Below are 17819 nucleotides of genomic sequence, written 5' to 3' on the forward strand. Positions count from 1 at the left end.
GGGCATTCACTAAATTATCCTGCACTGGAGCTGTGAAATGAAGGTATAGCCATTTCCCCCTTGCAGGATGCTGCAGGGATCACAGAGACAGAATGTGGGGCACATCACCCAGTGGGAACACAATGGGTGTGTAAGAAGTGGTGGATGGTTCTGTGGTCGCCTTTCGCCCATTGCTATAGAAGTCATCCTTGGCATTAGGTATGGTAGGGTTTAGGTTCTCTCTACATACAGCACTGCTTTTGGTTTCTCTGGAGGCCAAGGTAGTCCCAGGCTGCTAACCCCTTCCATTCAATTAGTGTTTCCTCATGGTAAAATCCACAGGCATTTGACGTTTGAGGGCCAATTCATTAATGAACAAGGACAAAAGTACCGACGTACCCCACAGAGCCGCACAAAGTATTTCTGAGTTGAATCGTTTCTTGTATTTTCTGATTTCCGGTGTGTCGCTATGAGGCCGAATGTTGGTTGGGTTTACATTTACCACAGAAATCTTTCTTGCTTCATTGAGCTTGGCCTGTTCTTGCCTAAGAAGTTCGCTAGTAAACAGAGCTTTGAGAAAAAGAATCAGAAAAGTCAATGGCATCTTAAAAGATAACCAGTGGAGATTTGGAGAAGGGGCTTCAAAACACTGATTTCCCCTTGTTTAGTATGTATTATAGAAAGGGCACAGAAACTCTGAAATTATACCTATTTTACTCTTTTTTTAGTAGAATAAAGCGTAAGTCATAGAAGCATATGCTTTATAAACACACTTAGGGCTTTTGGTGTGATTCATGGGGTTATTCATGAAATATGACCATGCCCCATTCACTAGCCAAACAGCCTCACAGATACTATTTGGATGGTTTAGAAAATTAATATTAATCTCATAAAATTAAATGTATCATCACCACCTCCTGTAAATATATGCATGTAAGATTGATTTTGGAAATTTCACATTCTCAATGGGAAAGTTGGCCTACGGTGACTTTAATGATTAGTGAGTTACAAAAGTTCAGAAAGCAAGTCCAGGCTCCAAGTCAGCCAGGCTTCTGTGGTGGGAAGCGCACACCTAGAACTCAACACAATCCAACACACACTTATTAAATATCTATTGCGTGCATAGCATTGTACCCAGAAATTGTTTTTGGGAAATATGTGGTAAGTTCAGAGATCGCTGGGGAACAGCTTTTCCTAGGGCTCCTGGATACCTCTGGATTCCTACCAGAAGCAAAATAGAAAAGATGGGGTGGGAGGAAGGAGAGAGATTTGTTTTAGGAATCCTACAAAAATAATAATTAACAAGATCTTCCTTTTAAGGCATGGCCTAAGCATTAAATGGCTTAACTAATGAAATAATGATTAATTTTCTCATCAGGGCCACACCAGAAAGAAAATTGATTTGCTGCTAAAAAACCAGGGCCTTCTCACTTACCTGCAGCGGATGATTCTTCATCCTCTTCGTCTTCATCAGTGGGAGATGTCTGGTATACTCTGGGGTCCACAAAGGGGGTGAAGGAGGCTTTGGTGCTGCTTCCCATACCATACTGCTCAATAAACAGGGAGATCAGGAAAATGGATAAATAAATACTGCAGGAACAGACAGTGCTAAATAATACCTTGTGTGGGCTTTACAATGGCTGCAGACTCCTCCATCTGTTCAGCTGCACACACCCAACCCCCTGCCAAAGTGTGTGCTTCTCTTCAATTGCTCCTGGTATTGGTGGCTGATGAGCCAGTTTGCACTTGTAGGGCAACTATCAGTCTCTAAGAGTTGCAACAAGAAAATGAGGTTTTGGATGACATATAGCACCTCAATATCTTACCCGGAAGATAACATTTTATCTTTAAGTAAAAGCAATATCATGTTGGTCAAATGGTCTTAAGCTGACACAATGGGCAATAAACTAGAAAAAGCATGTCTACACAGCAGCATGTCACCCTGGGCACACAGTCAACCTGAGAAGTTCCCTGTTGGAGGGGTGGCCTTTGGGCCCTTCCACTGTGGCTGGGCTGCATGTGAGCTGGCACCAGCTCCAAGAGCTGCAATAGGATGCTGTACTTTCCAATGTGCCCCGTGTTCTTTTCCTTGGGGCATGCAAAGCTCATCTGCTCATAACTTTAGAATCCAAAGCAGACATCATAAAAATCCAGTGTGTGGACAATGTTAGAAGCCACAGTGCATAGGCTTTAGAAACACACTTAGGCTTTTGGTGTGATTCATGGGGATATTCATGAAATATGACCATGCCCCATGAACTCATCCAAATGGTCAATGACTCCTATGAGCATTGACTAACAGATTTTTCTACCACTGGCTTGTGGCACAGGAGCTCTACCCTAAACTAGCTGTGCCACTCGGACAAGTCACTTCACCTCTCCAAGCCTCAGTACTTTCATCTATAAAAACAGGAACTGGTCCAGACCATATCTGAAAACTTTTCACTACTCTGCATCTATGATTTCTCCTCCTAAATATCTGTACCCACACCTGAATACTAGAAACCAACCCACACACTGTGAGGAGTTTGGCAAGGCCTCGTTCTTGAAGAGAACCCAGCACCTACTTCAGTCCCGGTGTCCATCTCCTGGGAATGGGTGGAGACGCGTCCCAGGCCCTCGGTAGGGGTCCCAGCCGGGGAGTGGCTCTGCTGCACCAGGTCAGGGAGATTGATGTGGCCAGCAAAGCCATTGCTGTCACTGTGGCCAGATCGCTTCTTCTCTCCAGCCGTCTGAGGAGCACGACACAGGGCGGTCATTAGAGAAGGAAGAAAGTGCCCTAGAGCAATGTCACCCCTCACTCAGCCCAGGGGCCAAGGACTCCAAACTGACTGACTGGGATGTGGGAAGGTAATATTCACATTTCTATCTTAAGAAAATTTTTTTAAAAATTAAGCTTTGCTAATATTTACTAAATGGATTGACCCCGAGCCTAATGCTCCTGCATGAGGGACAGTCATGTGTGGTGTGAGGGTCTCCTGTGGGGAGACAGGGACGCTGCCAGATGGAGAGCTGAGCAGGGCCCACACTGCAAGTTTCTCTTCACAGTGTTTGTGTGTCTCTGTGTTTGTGTGTGTGTGTAGGCTCGTGCACACACTACTGGTTAATTGGATTTACACACCATATTTTGAGGTTACCATGAAACAAACACACAACACAGATCCATGACCTGAAATATTGTTGGGAAGGAGCAGTGGCCTGTGGCAATACTAACAATTCCTGTACAACTGTTTTCTAAGGAAATGCAGAGATCAGACTTACCCAACAGGGCTCTTTGTCACTCACAAGGTCAAAATAATAATGAACTAATCAGATCTGACAGGGGTTGCAAAGAAACATTAAAATGATCTAGAAGACTGTTTGAAAATAGGGATTTATATCCACTGTCATTAATGTCCAATTTCTCCGTAAATAACGATGGTGCTTTGTGATGTAGGCAGTAAAAAAACGAAGTCATGGTGACTAGCGAAGCATTTGAAATACTGTTTATAGCATCTCTTTTAATGTTCTTAAGGATACTTTATAATACATGTATTCATGCAGCAGGACGACCACCGAGCATGCTCTATATGGATGCTCTGTAATTTTTACTGACAGGGTTATATGCTCTAACATATTTGGAAAACACTGCTCTGGTGAGCAGTCTCTTGCCCCTGAGAGGGGCCTTTTTGAATGGATGTTGACACAGTGGTCATCTGGAGCTTGTACTAGTGCCTATTCCCAGAGTCAAACATTTCATCTTCTAGAGGCCATTAAGGGAGTTCAGTCCTAATTTATCTTTGTGTCCCTGCTTTTCACACACACACTTCCCCATACTCCTGTTCAAATACGGAAAAGCTTTTTCCCATTTCCCCCCAGTTTTCCAATAGCATAAATCACACCTTGCCCCTTGATAATTTTTCAGTCTTTCACGTACAGTAGCATTCAACCTCCAGCCAAAATCGATGCAGAAACATTAGTTAACACAGAAGGAGCGCAAGAGGCTAAGCAGGGAAGCAGCCCAGATGGTGAGGAGGAAGCAGTGACCCGGGAGTCTGCCCACTTCTGAGTCACTGCCCCTTGTTCATTCAAACAGAACCTCCTTATTAGATACCTTCTGTGTGCTGGGCACTCTGTGAAGATAAGGGAAATGAACACCAGCCCTCCCCTTGAGGACCTTATTAGCAGAACCCCAACGGTGTCTCTGATCTTTATGTCCTGCTCATTCCCATAGGAATGGGAGCTAAGGTGTTCTGTATACCAACACGTCAGGTACCGAGCTGGGCTAACCACCTTGTGCATAGTATTCCACTGGATCCTCACAATAATACCAAGAGTTAGCTTTTATCATTCCCACTTCACAGATGGAAAAAAAATCACAGTACAAGAAAGTCAATTAATTTGTCCCAAGTGACAAGAGTTCTAAGTGGTGACATTAGAGTTCAAATCTGGGCTGTCTAGGGGCAGAACCCAGGAGCTCTGGGCTAAGGGGCTGTCCTCCTGACCACAGAGGTAGGTCAGTGGTGGACACTTCAGGGAAGTGGGACCAGATTCCCAGTAACATGGAATACCCTGCCTGGGAGATACCAGCCAATCACTGCCAGCAGGTGAACTAGAATGTGGTGAATGTCTTCCAAAGGTGGGAAGAGAGATGACCGCATCAGTAGGTGGGGGGGGGGGTGTGGAGAGAAAGAGAGAGAGAGGGGGAGAGAGGGAGGGAAGGAGGGAGGTAACGCTGGTTTGTCAGGAAAAAGAGGTCTTTCCATGAAAGACCTCTGAAGCTTTACTCCCCTATTCCTGGTTATCTACCATTCTTCCACTATTTTTTCCTTAAGAGGTGTTCAAGTGGGTTCTCTTCCATAGCATTTGTGACGAAGAGGTCTTGTGATGTTCTGGCTCAGTGTTGTGGTTAGACACTGGAGAGATCCCAGCTGATTCCAAGAAGGTGCTATGGACAGAGGCCCGCTGAGTTCCAGTGGGGACTTCAAGGAGAAAGGGAACCTGGAGCCAGACCAGAGGTCTGCTGGGAGAAGAATGAGCAGCCATGGGGAAGACAGGACAGAAAGTCCAGCTGACAGCCTCCTGTAGACAAAATGGCAGACCACAGCTGGTGTGGCATGTTCTAGAACTAGACTAAAAATGTTCCTGTGGAGCTGTAGGATGGGAAAATTAGAACCACAGGGACAGGGGTGTGTGCTACATGGGGAATCTGTGGATCTGACAAGATCAGGGGTGGCAGAGCCAGTGTAAACTGACAGGACCCTCTAGTCCACTCACATGCAGAGAATGAGCTGAAGGCTGTGGATGTTTTTCTTGGGGGAATTGAACTAGAAGTTCAGTTTAGATTTTGAAGCTTAATCTTATTGCAGTAAGATCTTATTTTCCTATTTGTTAGGGATTTACTTTAGCCTGCATTTATCATTTTAATACTCATCCTTTTAATGGATCTTAACATAAGGGTTGTGTGGTATTTAATTTCATGTCAATGTGACTGAGCCACAGGTACCCAGGTTAAACACTATTTCTGGATGAGTGTCTGAAAGTATTTCTGGAGATGAGATTAGCATTTGAACTGGTACACGCAGTAGATTATCATCCCCAAACTGGGTGACATCAGTGTTTCTGCTGAGAGCATGAATAGAAAAAAAGGAGGAGGAAGAAAGAATGTGCCTCTTCTTCACCTACTCTGCCAGCTTCTGTGGGTCTCCAGTTTCCAGATGGCCAATCATTGAACCTCTCAGCCTTAATCATCATAAGCCACTTCCTCATAATCAATCTATATCTATAAATATTGTTTCTCTGGAGAACCCTGATTAATTCAGATTTTTATTTTAAAAGCCTATATTTGGGAAAAGCAGAATATAGAATCTGAGAGGACAAAGATTTGAGGGTCACTCTCTGTAGATCAAATTCATTCAAGACACTGGTGAATGCAATTTTCAAGGTGATTGGTTGTGGTCATAGAATACTGGAGGGAGTCAACCAGATGTGGCCCCAATAGACCTGAAAATGTGCTCCAAATATCTAGTTGGAGGTACTGACCATCATAAAGATGCAGGTAAATTTTAGGACACATTAGAAGCTGGAATCTTTTTATTTGGAGTTAAAGAGAAACTCAGTCCAGAACATTCTCCCTCATGTTTTCTCAAGTGGCAAGCTATCGTGATAGAAGCCCTCTACGCTTCCATTGAAATTATCCATTCACCACACTGGGAGATTTATCTACCAGCACTGCACAATGTCAACCTCAGTAGCCAAGTCCATTTTCCACTCAAGGCCTACGTGAAAGGATTCTTTAAAGCCTACTTGAAAGATTCGACAAGGCCATAAAACGAAATTCTAGCAAGTTGCTTTGTGAACTAGTCTTCTAGTTATAGCCCTACTGCCAATTATTACTTCAAAGGCCTTATTCATCTCCAAACTACAGTTCCCTTCTTTCTTACAAAAGTGAGATGCCCTCTGCCTTTTTACAGAGTCAAGTGTGCTATTGGGTTTTCCCAACTCTCTCCTGGCTGAAGAGGGAGAACGACACATGATAAATGTTTATGTTTCACATAGAAGAGTATGTTGTGAAAAGAAGTAAAAAGAGAATTCAGTCTATGGAGAGAGAGAAAGAAATAAAATAGTTAACCTCCATTGAACACTTAACTTTATTCACAAACCCATGTGACAACCTCAACCATCTTATAAGTGCTATTTATGAATTTTATAGATGTTAAAATGGATGCAAGAATAGGTCTAATTTTATTGCCCACTGTTACTAGTCATTATTATATATTTTTTTTTCCAAGTAGAGACCTGCTCTCAAACTTGCAACGGTGAATAATGAAGTGAAAAGAAGAAAAGGTGACTCTAATTTGTCAGGGCCTTTCTGGTTGGTTCAGACACAGTGGGGAGCCACTGCATGTTGGAAGGACCATAAAAGCACACATGTGCCTCCCCACAAATGAAATGATATTCCCAGAGTTAAAAAAAAAAAGAAAAAGAAAAAAATATTACCCAAAATGCTAAGGCACATTTTAAATCAGATCTGCATGTTTCTTTGTTCTTTCACCAAGATAGTGTACTGGCTTTTAAAATGTTAATTTAATGAGATAAGATGGTATCACTACTTCTTGGAACTACTGAGAATTTTTTATAAGAAATCCACAAGGATGAAAACAAAACTACTGATGCTGCAGAGAGACCATTCATTTCTGCTTTCCTGTGGTAGGGAACATCTGGATTTCTTGGTTTTATATCCTGAGGCTCAAATTTTATATTCTGATTTGCATAACTCCTACCAAAGAATTTGGACTAATGTAATTAAATCACCCTGCAAAAGCTTAGAAGGATGCAGGAACGAAGGCAGCAGACAATTAAAATTACTCAACCATTAAGAAGCACAGGTTTTTCCCCCCACTCCCCATGCTTAAAATACATGCTGAAAGCATTCTCTGTAAATGCTCTAATATAAAAACCACTTAAGAAATGCACTTCTTCTGCACAGTTATTATACCAACTTACCTCTCTAATCATCAGGGTCCCTTCTCTTGAAATACTGCTGCTAAAGGTGTCTGCATGAGAGGTCTCCAGCCCATGGGTCCCAACCATTCCCACGTTGTACTGCTCATTGCTCCCCGGAGCCCCTGTTGGACTGAAATGGGGAAGGAACAGTACTGAGGGTCAGGTGTATTTAGGGAATACCATTTCCTGTCTATATTAATTATTTTTATTGTGGTAAAATATATATAATAAAATTCACCATCTTGACTGTTTTCAAGTGTGCATTTCAGTGGCCTTAAGTACACTGCATATTAACTTCAGTGTGCACTGATGCCTGGAATGGGGTCCCTGAGGCGACTGAAACATCTTCTCCTATTCTCTACCCAGAGGATAGAGTGAGTGGGCTTCTGATATCCATGTAAAAAATGCTGCAGTCGGCTTTGGGGTCTATCAGGCTATTCATGACCTCTCTCCACCTCCACCTCCATCTCTGACCAGCAGACCTGCTTTAGCACTTGCTGTTTCCGCTACTTGGAAAGCTCTTCCCCCTTTGACTGACTCCTTTTCATTCATTTGATTTCATTTTAAATGATATTTTTTTTCCAAGAAGCCTAAGGCATCTATGTCTTATTCTACCAGCCCCTCTGTTTTCTCTTCTCCCTTTTTCTCTTAATAGTTCCCATCGCCATGTGCAATTCTTTAACTCATTCTCTGTTCATTTTCTTCTTCTCTCTCCTTAGAATATACATTTGTGAGGCAGTCTTTGTCTCTCTGCTCATCATTATATACCCAGAACCCAGCATATAGCACATATTAGGAGCACTTAAAGTTATTATAAGATAGATTTTGTGCTATTTATTAAAAATAGACATCAATTAAGAACACTAATTCATTGGGGCAGCCAAGAACCAGGATGGCTTAACTCAAACAGTATTTAGCACTTCTTAAAATTTCTGTATTCAGTCTACATTGTGATATACTTTTTTTCTCTTGTTATTCTGCTGAAGACACAATAGAAGAAGCTAACAGGAGTGGACACACTCTGTGGGGGCACAGACTGAGTTTCCTATATGTACAGCTCTAGGGCTCAACAAGGAGTGAACAACTGTCCACAGGAGCTTCCCCTGGACTTCAGAAATCTGTGAAGTGCCTCATTCGCAGGACACAGGAATTCTCTGATTCAGGAGCTCCAAAAACCCAGAGCCCGGCAGGTGATATGGTTTCAGGTTTTAAGGCTTCATTTTTGGTTCTCCTATTTTGACATCTACCTCTATTTAAAAATGAGTATTTTAAAAACAGGAAAGGGATCAAGGTTTATTTCTCTCAGGTATATTAATGGCACCTTTTTATTATTTCTATTCTTCAATTTTAATTGTTTCTTATTTGAAAAATATCTGTGGCCTCTGGAATGAAAGTTCAAGGACCTGATGAAATATTCACTCTAAGAAGCAAGAAATATGCCCAATTTATGCCATCTCTGTGGCCAAGTAGACATATTTCAAGGATTTTCATCAAAAAGAGGTGAAAAGATGAGAGAGCTCGTGAGTCCAGACAAGAAAATATATAGCAAGACGTTCACTTGGAAAAATCACTAAGCGGGGGCAGTGGGTTGAATGAACTCAACGCAGGCTAGGACTGATGTGTTTGGGAAGAAATTTCAAAGAAGTCTTTTCATTTTCAATATTTCAGTCCCAGAAAGGAGCTATTAATAGTGTTCCAGAGACTCAGAAAAAAATTATCGTAATAATTTCTGGTATATCGATAGATGGGTAAATCGGACTAGTTCTCAAAACTGTGATTTCTTTGTTCACTTATTTGAAATTTAATTTTATCTGTCTCTTTCCTTTTCTTCTTAAATCCTTCTCGGGACAAGCCAATAAATCAATGAATGAAGTGTTTATCAAGGGCCTTCCAGGCAAGGAGTCCCTCCTCCTCCTTGTCAGACATCCTTTAGCCACTGTCAGGGGCTGGGTGGATCTGGTGGCCATTACCAGCTAACACTGAGCAGTCAGGGTCTTCCCTGCCATAGACCATCCCAGGAAGTCCAAAGGTTGAGAGTATTTTGGCTCCACTTATTTTTCTACCAAGATAATGTTCTAATTCTATCCAAACATTTTAATCAGAAATATGTGGATACAGATGAATTTCATGCAAAAAGTACTTTTAGAGCTAATTCCAGCAGGGTAATTTCTCAATTAATTCTCCACATATTTCAGTTAAACCATTCCTACTTTTTGCATTTTCATCATTATTTTACTAAAATTATCAGTGGTCCAATTCTTTTCTACATGAATTCATAGCAAAGGTTTAATAGTCTTTTTTATCCATATACTCTTTCAAAGGCTTCAGTGTGTCACTACTTTTACCAAGTTCAATTTATTTGGATCAGTTCTGAAGGTTTAAATTTTACTGAGAGGATTTGATTTGTGTGTCAATAATTAGTCAATAGCAAGTTCTACAGTTTTAACTTTTGTTGAATGTTTTTACAGAGGCTATTATTTCCCCGGGACTTTTTTTTTTTTTTTTCAGTACTGGGGATTGAACCCAAGGGAGCTCCATCACTGAGCTACATACCAGCTCTTTCTATTTTTTATTTCAAGATAGGGTTGTGCTAAGTTGCTGAGACTGACCTGAACTTCTGATTCTCCAGCCTCAGCCTCCCAAGTAGCTATCACTACAGGTGTGCACCTCCATGCCTGGCTAACTGTTGATCGCTCCCCACATCCTTTTTGCTCTCTTGGCTTTTGTATCATGACCTTTCTCTGGTTTTCCATTGACCCCTCTGTTCCTTACCTATCTCCTTCAGAGGCTCTTCTTGAATGTTCGTAGGGTTCTTAGGATTCTGCTTCATTCTGCATAACCTTTTGGCATGCTCTTATCTATGACCTTTATTATAATCAGCCATTTACAGAATAATCCTAAATAAATAATCTAATCTCTTTACTCAGTAACTTATTCATTCAACTTCCTGTTGGATATTTCTACCTGGGTGGCAACTGACATCATCATCTTCCTCCTGACTTAGTGATTTCAGGGAGTGCCATTACCATGCTAGAAACTCCAAGCCATCCTGGACTCCTTTCTCTCATTCACCCCTCACATTCAGTCTAGTCCCTTCCTATCTACCTCCTAAACATGTCCCAAATATTTTCTGTCCTTTCTGTAACTGTCCCAGTGAAGTCAGCTTCCTCTGTTATCTGAACAACAGTATTTTTGCTGATTCCCCCATCTCTAGTCCTGTCCCCCAAGTCCTGTTCAGTCATTCCACACAGCTGCAAAAGTGAGCTCTTGCAAACACAAATTTGACCCTATGACTTTTCTGCTTTTAACTTTCAGTGGCTCCTCATGAACCACAGGACAAACTCAAAGCCCCTCGCTCTGGCGTAAAGGACTTCCATTATCTGGTCCTTGCCTATCTCCCTAACCTGATTTTTAAATAAAATCCTGCCCCCTCCCCCCAACCCTAAAAACCCTAATGTAGAGTCGGTTCCTAAACACATTATACCATAAAACCCTTGATGAGTTTACTCCATCCCTTCTCCTTAGAAGGTTCTTTTTTCTCTTCTGCTTTCCCCTGGCTAACTTAACCTTTATGTTGCAGTTCAGGCAACCCTAAACCCATCCCAGCCGGGGATGGTTCAGGCAGTCTCCACTCTGCTGTCACACTGTCCTGGGTGCACCTCTACCACTGAGCCAAGTCCACCCTCCTGCAATGATCAGATATCATTAGTATTGGCCTCTTCATAACAACACTGGTGTGGCATGTGAGTAGCACCTAGTAAATGTTTATTACATCACTAAAGGTCTTGGGTCAAAGGTTTTATTTAATGCTCCTAGTAGAGATTTCATTCAGGCTTATTGTCAAAATATATCCTTTCTGCAAATTGATGAATTGTTAACTATAAGGATAATTATTAGCATGTTTAAAAGTCCTAAATGACAATGGTAACTTTTGCCATTTTTATAACTTAAAAAATAACTCGGACACTGGGTTCACTAGGATGTGTAAATAGGGGAACAACAAATCTATTTAGATATGTTATAGAACTTTATAGTACAAAGAGTGAGCCTTAATGTATTTAAATTTTAAAAGCTCAGTGAGGATGTTGGAAGAGGCCAGGGAAAATGTAAACTGTGACAAGAGAATCTAACTATATCACAAATGAATGAACAACTTCAGTGAGGAGGAATGGGGATGGCAAGGCAATTGACCTAAGGGACCTTGGAAATTCCAGTAGAGGGGCGTCCTAAAATACCTCTCACCAGTACTCCTCAAAAGGGTCAAGCTCATCAAGACAATGACATTCTGAGAAACAGACACAGCCAGGAAGAATCTAAGGAGATATGGTAACTAAATGTAACATGGTAGCCTGGATGGGATCCTGGGAAGAAAAAGGGACATTATGGTAAAAAATAAGAAAAGCTGCATAAGCCACGGCTTTTCATAAATAATGACCTATCAGTACTGGTTCACTACTTATAACATTTGTGCCATACTAACAATGGAGGAAACCATGGGGAGAAAATGGTGGTGTAATAACAGGGCAACTCTCTGTACCATCTCCTCAATTTTTCTGTAAATCTAAAACTATTTTAAAATATAACATTTATTAAAAATAAAAGAATAGGGGGAAAAGGCAATTTGTAAAACCCCACTAAGGCTAAAACAGCTGTAACATTTTATAGTTAAGGTAATCCTTTGTTCTGAAAATGATTTTTCCAATCTAGAGATTGAATTGGAAATACTCGTTGTCCAAAATTCTATAAAGACTGTTAAAAAAAACAAACAAAACTGAATCAAATCAAAACAAACCAAACAAAAAAACTCCACTGATTTGAAGGAAAACTACAGGAAATTTACTGTAATTAGGCTGTAGGTTTAGAACAATAATTTCCTCTAATTGGATTTGTCAAAGTGTTCCTGGAGGTATTGATTTAATTCAATTCAATACATGGTTACTGAGCACCTGCTGTATGAAAGAGCCTTGGTTTGGCATTGGGTAGTGGATATAAAAGCTGAACAAAATATGGTTCCTAAAACTGAAAGGGTTAGCATCCACAAGAGCACAGAGGATCACAAATACACTCAAATAAAAGGCAAGATGTTAAGTGAGAAAGGACAGAGGAAGGGGTGATCCCTATTGGAACAGGGCAAGGTCTTTGAAGGGCTGATGAGGACTCAGTTTGGCTGGAGCGTGCTAGGGGTGATCACAGGACCCAGGAATGCAAAGAGCTGCAAGGAATGGGGGCTAGACATGACCAATCACCATTCTGCAATATTAACTTGGCCACTCCTAGGAGGGCAGAGGACTTATGGCAAGGGAGACACTCCAGTAGCCTGGGGGGCAGGCCACAGGAGGTTGGCTCTTTAGTGAAAACAGAAAGGAACGGACACAAATATATGTGGTTTTCATTGTCCAGATGGCATTGACGATAAAATTTATTGACCGTGCTATCAGTAGATGATCCTAATGAGTAAACTGTGCCTCACAAGTACTGTTCGGAAATGTGCTGGTACCTGAGGGAAGATACCAATACAATACAAAAGGATGCTCTGTGGCTGGCTTGATGTGATGCAAATCAACTTGCCTTGTCTTTCCTTCTCTTCTTCTTGTTCTATGAAACTTTTCTCTTTTCCTGATTATACAAGTAGTGCATGCCCAACCCAAAATCAGGGATATACATAAAATAAAAGTCTCTCACAACTGCATAATCCAAAGATGATCATTTCCTAATTTTGGTCTGTTTCCCTCCACTCATTATTTTTCTATGCATGAGGCATTGGGACATAGTGCACTTGGTTGGTTAAGGAGCACAAACTTATATCTGTGTTGTCCTACAGGTCATATCTTATACAATAAATATGGAAATAGAAAACCATACACAGAAAAAAGCTACAGCTTTAAACACTGGAATCCACAGCTGTTTACTGAAAGGCTGGGGTCCATTTCTGAGAAGCTTTTTTGTGTACACTCACTCCATGGGAGTTAACTGTGTTATAATATATTTTTATTTTATGCTCTAAAAATATAGAGTACACTGTGGTCATATATAACAAATTAGAATAAATAAAATTAAAAAGAAAAAGAAAAAATAGAGAGCACAAAATATAAAGGTTTATCTTAACAAAAGAAAATAAAGGTAGTAAGAGTGTGCAAAAAAAGCACTGTAGCCTCAAAACATTCATTTTAAAGAAGTAACTGTTTTATAATGGATTTTTAACAGTGTGATATTTGGTACGCATACAACTATCATGCTGGAGAAGAAGAGACAGCATCCTATTTTATATCCATATAAAGTACATCCACAGCATTGACTAGATTGGAGTAAACACACATAAACACATATATATGTTTGTATGTTTTTTCCCCCTAATATATATCATATATCATATATATGTGCACACACACACACATATATATGTAAATAACACACACACACACATATATATCATCATATATATATGATATTTATATATGATATTTTAAATGTTCTTTGATGGATGATCATTTGAACTATATAAAATTTACCAATTCTTCAAGAACTATGTGAAATCTTGCTTCCACTATAAGCATTTCACAGTAGCTTCAGTTTATTATTTTTTTACCTGAATCATAGTACTAGATTATCTGGATTGCAATACTAGCATCTCATCTTTATTTCCCCAAATTATCTTGCTGAAATAAACTCCCTCAAAAACATAGTATGAATCCTGTTACTCCCTGGTTCAAGAAACCCTACTGGTTCCCAATGGCTACATGATAAAGTGCACGTCTTGGTCTGGTTTCCAGAATCCCTTCCCCACTGCTATGCATCTCTTTCCATCAAACTCAACCTCTGTGCCTTTTACTTAACTCTTTCCCCTGCCTAGAATTCTAATACTATCCCATGTTCTTTCTATCCTGCAGAAAGTTGTTTACACATATCTTTCTTTTGTTTGGATTAAGCTAGAAACTCTTTGAAGTCAAGACCTGCAAATTCTATTCAGTGTGATTAAATGCAATTCATAGTTGCTGATGACCCACCCACTCTGTGCCAGACAACATTCAAGGTGTTAAGAGTAGAGAGATGGGTAAGATGCTATCCGTATGCTCAGGGATTTCATGGCCCAGAGAGAAGAAAGGCACACGGTAAATAATCCTGATTCCAGGCACTAAATGAAAATGCAGGAATTACAGTGGTGCACGCTGTAATCCTAGCAGCTTGGAAGGCTGAGGCAGGAAGATCAGAGCTTCAAAGCCAGCCTCAGCAACTTAGCAAGCAACTAAGAGAGACCCTGTCTCAAAATAAAAATAAAAAAAGGCTGTGGATGTGGCTCTGTGGTTAAGCACCCTTGGGTTCAATCCCTGATACAAAAAAAAAAAAAAAAAGAAAGAAAATGCAAGAATAAACATGAGATGCAGTGGCAGCTCAGAAGAGTGTATGGATTCTACCTCTGCAAGCTGGGCTGTGAGTCAGTGACTTCTAAAGGGACAGGAGAGTGCCAGACAGCAGAAGAGAAGTGTAGCCTGATCTAAATGGGGAACTGTAGGAAGGTGGGTTTTCTGCTACGGGGGGTGGAGCGGAATTCCAGATCTGCTTTTAGAGGGACAAGGACAAACACTACACATGGCTTTGCAAAATATGACTGGGGGCGGGCAGGGGGGCTTAAAACCAAATGTTATGGGCTGGGATTGTGGCTCAGCAGAGGAGGGCTCGCCTAGAATGTGAGAGGCCCTGGGTTCGATCCTCAGCACCACATAAAAACAAATAAACAAAATAAGGGTATTGTGTCCAACTACAACTAAAAAATAAATTTAAAAAAATGTCTTTGCTTATTAAAAATAAACAACCAAATGTTATTTAGCATTTCCTCATAAACTATCTTGGGTTGTTCTATTTTTTTTTCTTTTTCTTTCTTTCTTTTTCTTTTTTTTTTTTTGTGGTGCTGTGGATTGAACCCAGGGCCTTGTGCATACGAGGCAAGCACTCTACCAACTGTGCTATAGCCCCAGCCCTGGTTGTTCTTCTAAATGTTAATATTAACCTGCAGTTGTCCATGTGTAATTTGGTCTCTGTCCAACTGGAATATAAACTTTTGGAAGGTCAAATACAAGTGTATGTACTTCTCAAGTGTATCAAAGCCTTCAGCATAGTGTTGAACATAGAATGGGAATTTCAACAATCTTTTAATTTCATAATCCGCTCTCATCCTGATAGTGTATGCTTAGTGCTTAAAGGGAATTCTGAACATCTGTGAGAAGAATTAATGCTGAATCAAGATAAAACCCGAAAGGGCCAGCCTGTTTGGCACAAATGTTTTAGAATAGTGATTTTGCCTCTAGAACAATATTATTTGCTGTTAAAAAAAGCAATTTAATACAATGTTTCAAAATATCATATTTTACTATATTTATGGTTGTCGGTAACTGGGTAATCAACAGTAAAACACCAAGCATAGATTTTTGGCAATGATAACTGGATTTGCCTCTCAGACTTGCTTGTAATGTAACAAAGGTGAAACAATGGATGGCATTTCCTGCAGGCTAACCAGACCTGGGTCTCATCCTTCTGGAACACGACAATGATCTGTGGCCGTGAGGCATCTTCTCAATACAGAGTGAGAAGAGTGAGCGAGGTCTGGTGATCAACACTGATAGCTAAGTCACAGGACTGGAAAGGAAAAGTGAAGCTGGAAAACTCAGCGTTGCATTCTGTCAAGGTTCTGGTAAACCAGGGCAATGAGACCTTGTGTGTATCTGGAGAAGGAGATGGGGAAGCAACAGAGCATGGGGATATCCTGCTGGGATTCACTCCAATGTGAAAGAACAGTAAGCTCCTCCCTCATGTTAAAAAAACAGAAAAAGAAAAAAAGAAGTAAAGACTTTAACTACTGAGGGAAATAATGGCAGGCATAGATATAGATATAGTCAAAAGAAAGACTTCGAAGACAGACAATGAAGGTGATGACGTAGAAAATCATAAGGGTAAGATTTAAAGGTATATTAAACCAAACACTGGGAAGTTTCTCTCCCTGATTGTGTGACTCCTGATTCTGTCAGTGGGATGCTAATCGAGGATGCCATGTACATTCATCCTTATTTACTGGTGGCAGTGGTGGCAATGGAATAGATGTCTCATTTCTTTTTTCATTTTATTCCCTAAATGCCATTGTTCACAATTTCACTTTTGTAGTTCCAGGGAGAAAGGCTTGCACCAATGATAATACTGTTTGTTCTAGAGATGAAAAGAACAAAAACAAAAACAAAAAAAGAAAGAAAGAAAAGAAAAAAATTTACCAAAAGGAATATGTTACCTTCCCATGAAAGGTAATGGACACACAGTTCTAGAAATGTACAAATTCTAAGTGATTATGTCTATGGAGAGAGAGATTAACTATAGGATTATGTTCTAATAAGAACCCCAAACTCCAAAGTCAATTTGCCTTACCCGTGATCTATCTACGATTTATATTTAGTTCCCATTTTTGTCCTTTAGCTTTGGAGACCTAGTCTCCTTCTGGTCTGCACTTAAGTAGTCTAGAGCTGGGCATGGTGGTGCACACTGGTAGTGCCAGTTACTTGGGAGGCTGAGTCAGGAGGACCCCTTGAGCCCAGGAGTTCAGGGCCAGCCTGGGAAACATAGCAAGGACCCCACCTCAAACAAACAAACAAACAAACAAAAAAAAAAAAACAAAGTCCTCTTACATCAGTCTGGGTATGTCGCTGACAGCCACTGTCCCATCGTGGGTCTCACTCTCTCCATCTTCCTCCTCTTCTTCACTACTCTCAGACTCCTCACTGGAGGAGGAATAATCAGTCACCTTCTTCAGCGGGCGGTTTGTTTCTTCAATCCGGAGTTCTCTTAATTCTTTGGCCAATGCCGTCAGATCCTACAAAAGAAAGGTTGTTCAGCGTATGAATTTTAGACATGACCAAAGCCACAGCTCTCAGCAAGTTAGTGCTCCAGCTTAAGCAACAAAGGGGGGGAAAAAAGAAAGAAAAAAGCTCTATAGAGAACTGTGACAAACATAGTTACTGCATGGAACTAAGAAAACGATGTTTGTGGTGTGTAGAAGCTAGAAAAGAAAGATGAAATCACTTTAAACTTTGTTCAAAACCAATAGCTAGACCGAGACTGACCAGTTCTGAATAGACAGGTGCACGTGTGTGTAGGCCATGTTATGCACATACACATACATACAAAATTGTGCTCTCATTTTATTTTGAGAAGGTGAAGATGGTCACCCTCAGAGTTAATAGGAAAATACATGGGATTAAAAATGGTTCCCCAGTATAGTGGGACTCCCACCCAAGCCATAGCGATGGCCTTTCCTTTCTTACAATCACTGCTGGACCAAAATCTAGCATCAGTCATAGAACAGAGCAATTCCCAAG

The 17819-nt window shown here is 40.7% G+C and overlaps 1 protein-coding gene across 7 annotated transcripts in view; it reads right to left on the minus strand.

Annotated features, from left to right (window-relative positions):
- Tnik (TRAF2 and NCK interacting kinase) overlaps window positions 1-17819 on the minus strand; it is a 383659-nt gene that overhangs the window by 22045 nt on the left and 343795 nt on the right. For 4 of the 7 annotated variants that reach the window (XM_046422907.2, XM_046422906.2, XM_046422905.2 and 1 more), the window contains 5 exons: window positions 17130-17314; window positions 7465-7594; window positions 2547-2711; window positions 1415-1526; window positions 379-549 (listed from right to left, as the gene is read on the minus strand). In XM_046422907.2, the coding sequence (XP_046278863.1) occupies window positions 379-549; window positions 1415-1526; window positions 2547-2711; window positions 7465-7594; window positions 17130-17314 (763 nt within the window). Of the gene's footprint in view, window positions 1-378; window positions 550-1113; window positions 1201-1414; window positions 1527-2546; window positions 2712-7464; window positions 7595-17129; window positions 17315-17819 lie in introns of all 7 variants that reach the window. The other 3 variants (XM_058572271.1, XM_058572273.1, XM_058572272.1) reach the window with 1 other exon arrangement.

This window comes from Marmota monax, unplaced genomic scaffold, assembly GCF_021218885.2.
Source record: "Marmota monax isolate L192 unplaced genomic scaffold, Marmota_monax_Labrador192_F-V1.1 WCK01_AAM20220418_F8-fsc00110, whole genome shotgun sequence".
NCBI classification, from domain to species: Eukaryota; Metazoa; Chordata; class Mammalia; order Rodentia; family Sciuridae; genus Marmota; species Marmota monax.